The 7,187-nt window shown below is 45.4% G+C and overlaps 1 protein-coding gene across 1 annotated transcript in view; it reads left to right on the top strand.

The window, feature by feature from the left end:
- The first annotated feature begins 216 nt into the window (after positions 1–216).
- Positions 217–7,187, top strand: part of LOC138300118 (fish-egg lectin-like) — a 50,823-nt gene continuing 43,852 nt past the window's right edge. Inside the window, exon 1 of the mRNA XM_069239037.1 lies at positions 217–305. Coding sequence (XP_069095138.1) covers positions 254–305 — 52 coding nt within the window. The 5' untranslated portion in view covers positions 217–253. The remainder of the gene's footprint in view (positions 306–7,187) is intronic.

Below are 7,187 nucleotides of genomic sequence, written 5' to 3'. Positions count from 1 at the left end.
TTTCTGTTCTTTCTGGAGCTAATGGCCTGGAACAAAGCGGCTTTTTCGAAAACCACATTTCACCCCCGCCCTAAACGGAGCAGGCCGCTCTTGCTTGGATGCTTAAATCCTAGGCAAACAGGATCACATTTCAAACACCTTCCTTAATCTTCCCTCTCTCGCACCTCCTGCGTTGAGTATTTAAGTCCGCGCGCCGGCGTTACTCTTACTAGTGGACTCTGCAGTGAGGGAAGAACTCAAAGAAAACTCCAAGATGAGCATCTCCGGTGTCCTCTTGTTTCTGCCCCTGTTGGGGCTCTGTTCAGGTATGATGGACACCGGTTTCATGTATGCATTTATTTGTTGTCTTAGATAGTGCCAACTCCAACCGATCGGGTTTCAGAGCGCTGAACTGTGCGAATGCTGTAAACCTTTTCTCACACACAATCCAAGTGCCGTAACTTCTATTTACTGTGTTTTCATAAGAAAACACACTTCTTAGGAAGAGTAATAGATTAATTGTGTTTTATAACCTAGAAACTATATGCATGAAATAATTACTAAGCTTACCACATGACATCATACCACCAAGTTTATGTTCTACAAACAAATATTTACTGTTAGTTGAGTTTGATGAGTTAAGTGAACAAGGCCTACAACTCTCAGAATGCATAGAATGTTAAAGGAAATAGATGTCTTGCTATATAATTGAACCAAAACAAAAAACCCAAACCAATTTATGTCATATGAATGAATTGTAAGGGGAGAAATCAACAAATACACTATTTACATGAATACGCTGACAGCACTTCATAGTATATCTGCAGTCACAAGCTGCTGCTGACCAATGAAAAGCAAGAAAAGGGGGGATGATCAGGGAAGCCTACTAATGGTAAGTAATGGGAAGGCTGTGGGTGGGCTGTAAGCCCCTTTTTACAATTTGTTTTCAAATACAAAAGATTTCGCCACAGCGCAAGCTCTGTGCAAGTGAAACCTAAAAATGACTCTGACACCTGTTGAGGACTAAAGCCAGTACTCCAAATGTGGCTTTCATCAGACCCAAGTTCATGCAGAGCAACTTCTGACAGATTCAGTGAATGCAGGAATCTCTCCTCATGGTTGGGTGTGGGGGCTCCTGCAGCAGCTGCTACTCTGTACATAACAGTAAGCATACTAGCACAGTGCTTCTTTAAATGTTCACAAATTAGGGGACATTATAACCGGGCTAAGGGACGAGGTCCAGGCCCTAAATTAGGTTATAAAATTGCTGGAAGGGAAAAATAAATGAGATCATATTGTTGAAGAGTTCTACCCAGACTGGGCACATTGACGGGGATCGTGGGATGGATATATTCCCAAGATCTGACATCCCTCCTCAGTACAGATGCAAAGGCCCTTAGGATCCCACATGCCTCTTCCATTGCAGAGCCCTATGGCCCAGTTAACCTCTTTGTCCTCAAATACTGGGGGGGATACCACATATGCCAATGTCCCATCAAGAAGGGAGGGGACGGGTTGGATGGATGTGAATAGATATGGCCCAAGTTGAGTCACCTGAAGGGGCAGAGATATACATAGTAGGTTACTAAATAGTGAATGCAGTGTCCGTGAGAGATTCCTCCGCCCCCACCATCATCCACTGAGAGGGCCAATGCTTAAGACTAGCCAGACATTCAGGTTACCCTCTGTAGGACGCTAGCTCTGTATATACTGTACCAAAATGTGGTATGGTGTGTACAGAGTTCAGGGGTTCCCAATAGGCTTAACTAATGCTCTTTTTTGTGGTAGTGTGGTCAAGCAGTTACACCTCTAAGAGGGTAGTGCAATGTGTTTGTTGCACAGACACAGTCAAGAAATGAGGCACACACTCACTGACTAACTCCTGCCCAGTTGTTTTTATATAGTCAAAATATATTTTGTTACTTTACTACTAGAACCACCAGCTATTTGTCACAAGTAAGTACAATTGTAAGTAGATATCAAGCATTTGTATCAAATGTATTTTGTTTGGATTTTGCAGGTAAAGCAGTTTACAAGTAACACTTGTCAGTTTCAAAAGCTGATACAGTGCAATTTTTCATAGGGGTCAATAGAGTCCTATGTTGGAAAAGTGTTAGTACAGAAAACAGTTAAGTACACAACTTACGATTCCAGTCTTAAGGGGCTAGGATGTCAATAGGTCAAAGCTCAAGTTGACCCCCAACGTGTACCACCGGCAACACAGGGCCAGCTGTGAGCAGAGGTCAAAGTTGGTGTAGGGTTTGGAATGGAATCCTATGAGGGCTGGGGGGACTTAGTAGAAAAGAGATTGCAGATAAATACCCATGGTTTCGGGACATAGGCATGGGGGGGTTGAGGTCAGCACTGCGGAAGTGGGCTGGCACAAGTCAGCACCAAACACACACTCTCAGCGGCACAGGGGAAGCCGGGTGCAAGATACAAACACAGCATCGGGCGTCCAATGCTTTTCAACAAGGGAACCCTGGGGGCCACAAGAATGCTGCAGGCTGGATCCATCGGATCTGTTCTGATTCCCCAAGGCCAGGAGCTGCAGATGCAGGAGTACCTTTAGGAGTCTTGAATCTTTGTCAGATCCAGTCATGGTCAGGGGTGCCTCCAGATTCAGGCTGCAGGCATCGTCCTGGTAGCCAGGAGGGGTCAACCCAGGATGGACTTGAGGTTAGAATCATCTGGGGACCTCCTCTGGACCGGTGGGCTACCTGACTTGGGCAATGGGCATCGGGTGCAGAGTGGAGAGGGCTTGCAGATCCAGGGTGGTTCTAGAGTCCCATTGTGACTTCTTTTTGGACAGGGCCGCTGTCCTCAGGAGTTCTTGGTCCTCTGCTGGGCAGGCAGTCCTCTGGGGGTTTGTAGAGGTCGCTGGTCCTGCAGGATGTGCTGCCTCAGGCGTCTTTGAAGCTGCAGACAGGCCGGTAGGGCTGGGGACAAATTAAGTTGTCATCTGTAGTCTTCACTGGTGTGATTGGCTTAGCAGTCCCTCTTCTTGCTTCTTTCTTCTGGGGTCGCCAGGAATCTGGTGAGTGAGGTTCAGGGGAGCCCCTAAGTACTAATTTAGGGTGTTACACGGGCCAGAGGGCAGTAGCCAATGGCTACTGTTCCTGAGGGTGTCTACAACCTTCTGGTGCCCACTCCCTTTGGGAAGGGGTACATCCCTACCCCTACTGGTCCCTACTCTCCAAAACAAGCTGGAGGATTCAGCAAGGAAGGGATCACTTCTGCTCTGGACACCTTAGGAGTGGTCCTAGCTGCAGTGGTCACTCCCCCCTGTTTTACCTAATTTTCCTGCCAAGCCTGCCACCAAAGTGGGGCTTGGTCCGGGGGGCGGACAGCTCCACTAGCTGGAACGTTTTAGGGCACTGTAACAGGAGGCCAGAGCCTTTGATGCTCACTGTCAAGTGTTACAGTTCCTGCAGGGGAAAGTTGTGTAAAGCACCTCCACCCAGAGCAGGTTTTATTGCTGACCCCAGACAGCACAAAAGCTCTCACCCCATGGGGTCAGAAACTTGTTTGTTAGTGGCAGGCTGGCAAAGACTAGCCAACCTTGTACTAAAGAGTTGGGTAAAATACAGGGGGCATCCTCTGTGTGCATTTTACAATAAATCTAACATTGGCATCAGGGTGGGTTTTTTGTGCTGATACCAAACTTCCCAGAATTCAGTGAAGCCATCATGGAGCTGTGGAGTTCATAATGACAGACTCCCAGCCCATGTACTCAATATTGCCACACTGCACTTACAATGTCTAAGAATGGACTTAGACACTGTAGGTGCATATTGCTCATGCAGCTATGCCCTCACCTGTGGAATAGTGCACCCTATATTAGGGCTGTAAGACTTGCTAGAGGGGTGACTTATCTATGTCACTGGCAGTGGCTTGTGGGCATGGCACCCTGGAAGGATGCCATGTTGATTTTATCTTTTACTCCTCAGCATCCCACACAAGCTGCAATGGCAGTGTGCATCTGTTTGGTAAGGGGTCTCTTAGGGTGGTACAATACATGCTGCAGCCCTTAGTGACCATCCCTGGCCACAGAGCCCTTGGTACTATTGGCACCTTTAACAAGGGACATAGTTCTGTGTCAGGGGTGTGCCAATTGTGGAAACAAGGTACGTTTTTGGAAAGGAACACTGCCCCTGGGGCCTGGTTAGCAGGGTCCCGGTGCACTCTCAGTCAAGTCAGCACCAATATCAGGCAAAAAGTGTGTGTGGGGGGTGGGGAAGGGGTCAGGGTAACCATGCCAAAAGGGGCACTTTCCTACACCCTCTTTTAACCAGGGGCAGATCTTTCTAACCAAAGTCCCAAAGTCACTTATGGGTTTAGGGAAGGTCAGGATTCCCTACTAACAAAGTTATCGACTGGCTCCAGAATGTAAAAAGTGCTATTCGATCATAAGGAGTGATATTATTAGAACTGAGGGCACTGCGACAAATAGCGGACCCTGTGATCTGATTAAAGTGGTTCTGAAGGACCAAGCTTTGGTGGATGGTCTTTTGTCGATGGATGCATGCAGAATTTATATTTCTAACACCCAAATTCAGATTAAATATAGTGACAACTTAGATTTACAGTATGCCCCAAGGCTAGTAGGCATGAACATACATTGGTGCAGTAAGCTGGATGAAACTGATTATCTGGTCACTTTCTCTAACTGGGAGAAGCCTAAAGGTTACCCACTCAGTGAGACTGAAGGTATTTGATGAAACTGTGCTTATAGAAAGAGTGAGGCCCTCAATAGTCAGTGATCTCTGTAATGCAACTGGATTGATATGATTGGCTCTCTGGAGGTTAGTGTGAGGGCTAGCTCCCAGTAGACCGCATGCAGACTAAAAAGACCCTGTATATTGGATAGGGTACCTGCTCTATGTGACCAGGAAATATCTTTAGATCGTGCCAATAACTTAATCAAAATTTTGTCTTGGAATGTGGCTGGGATTAGGCCAAAGTTGGGGTACACACAATGGGGAGAGTTTATAGATGAATATGGCATCTGCCTCTTTCAGGAGACCTGAAGCACAAATCTGGCCATCAGGAATGAGTATCCCTCATTTTGCATTAATGCAACCCAGCCACCCAGAGGAAGACTCTTGGATATGAATAAGGACACAATTGCAATGCTCAATAAGGGTTCTAACAGTTAAATCTCTGGATATGTTGGCCATAAGGGTGGATTTCTATGGTGTTTACTCCGCGGTGTTATTCACTGTATATAACTGTGTTGATGACTGGAATGCGGAAACAAAAACAATACGCTTACGGGAGGACTTCCTTACAGACTACAATGGCAAAGGGGAGATTTTATTAGCTGGTGACTGCAATTCCACTTTTGAGTCACTTGTTTAAAAATAACTGAATATATTAGCTGAACAGGATGCAAGATGGAAAATTCCTCCTCCAGATGTTCCTACAGTGAAATTGTCTCAGAGGGCAGCACACCTGTTTGTAGTAACAGTAAAGTTTGATCTCACAGCAGCAAATGGGAGACTTTTTTCTCATACTGAGATCAGACATACTTTTAATAGATTTTGTCATACTAGCCCAATCAATTATTTTCCAATCAGCTTAAAGGGTTGGCCATTTGTGCATGACATGGCAGTCATCGATTGGACCGACAGCGGTCATAATGCCTTTAGTCTGTCGCTACTTGGTACTCTGGCAAACGCCCCCCAAGCCCATAGTGGTGCACAAGTCAGGGATGTTGTGCTTTGTAGTAATGGGAATGTTATCAGGTGGGGATGGGTTGATAAACACCTAGAGTGCATGGAGATGATGGTTAATAAAGTCAAGGAGCAACTAGGGATACTAGAAAGTCTTTATCCGGAGGCAAGAGCCCCTGCCTTGGAAAGAGCCCATGAAGAACTCTACTAATATTGGGGATCTTCTGGGGCAGGTTAAAAAATTGTGCTACCAACCCAAAGAAGGAAGCTCCGAGGTACAATAAAGCCTGTAGGATGGCTAAGAGGGGGCTTTTGCAAGAAGTTAAACGTAAAAATAGGTCACAGCTTGTGCTTTGCAGTGAAAACTATAAAAGAGAACTAGCAAAAGCAAAGTGGGATTGGAGAATGTACTTTGGGAAGGATTGTCTCTTGCTAAGACCTCTAATGACAACTCAAGGTTCAGGAACACTCTGGCTCTGAGAGACAGTGGTGGCAGGAAGGCAGAGGAATACTTTGTGCAGCCCCAGGATTGGGTGTCCCACTTTAGCAATCTGTATTTCTGTACTGAGGACCCTCCATGGACTGGTAGAGACCACCTGCTGGTAGCCAAGCTAAAGAAGCATAATACCTTGGAATTTGAGATCAGGGAGGTGGCAGAGGCAATCAAGTCTAGTCCACTAGCAAAAGCTCCAGAATCTGATAGGATCCCAAATGAGCTTTTCAAGAAACATCTAGAAGTTTGGGGCCCTTATATCAATTACCTCTCAAACTCCATTCTAAAGGGTATGATTTACAAGGGTTAAGATTAACATTTACTCTGAATTGGTCTATGCAGGTACAAAAATCACACTTCTCTTTACTACACTACACATCAAGCTTACTAAAAATATTTAAGAAAACTAACTTAAAGAGCCCTGCCTCGGCTGCAGTAATTTATAATATGAAGGCACTGAGTGGTGTTTTATACGGCTCCAAGATTTAGGGATTCGCAAATTGTATTATATTAACTTTAGCGGAAAACAGATTTATTAGATCCCTTTTTGCTCTCCTTAAGAGTTAGCCCGATTCCCTCGCAACTTGACATGGCATTAAGAAAAATCTCTTCAAAAGCTGAGTACAGGCCTTTGCTATATTGGCACAGACTATGGACCTCGACTTATCTACGGGCCTATCCCAGACCCGTAAGGGATTTGATGATCTCATCTAGTGCCTAGAAAATACCATGGCTAATGCATGTTAGATCTGTATTAAGGAATCTGGGACAGAAAAGGCTCTGGCTGAGTCCTGAGGTATCAAACTCTATTATCTGTTGCAACCATTCGTGGAAGCAGAGGTACTTTATTCACAGGGTTCTTTAATTTTAAATCTCTTCCTGTGCATAAAAGATCAATCAATGAAATCACACCCACGTTGGCTTGGAAACTGTACCTTTAATTTAAGTATCAGTCCCTCCCTTCTAGAGCCTTCTGTAATAAGTGGGCTTATGCTCAGTGGTGGGAGATAAGCGTCCATCTTGTAGAGGGACTCATGAGT

This window comes from Pleurodeles waltl, chromosome 6 (assembly GCF_031143425.1).
Source record: "Pleurodeles waltl isolate 20211129_DDA chromosome 6, aPleWal1.hap1.20221129, whole genome shotgun sequence".
Taxonomy (NCBI): domain Eukaryota; kingdom Metazoa; phylum Chordata; class Amphibia; order Caudata; family Salamandridae; genus Pleurodeles; species Pleurodeles waltl.
The sequence above is the reverse complement of the archived record's forward strand: the minus strand, read 5'-3'. Positions and strand labels throughout refer to the sequence as shown.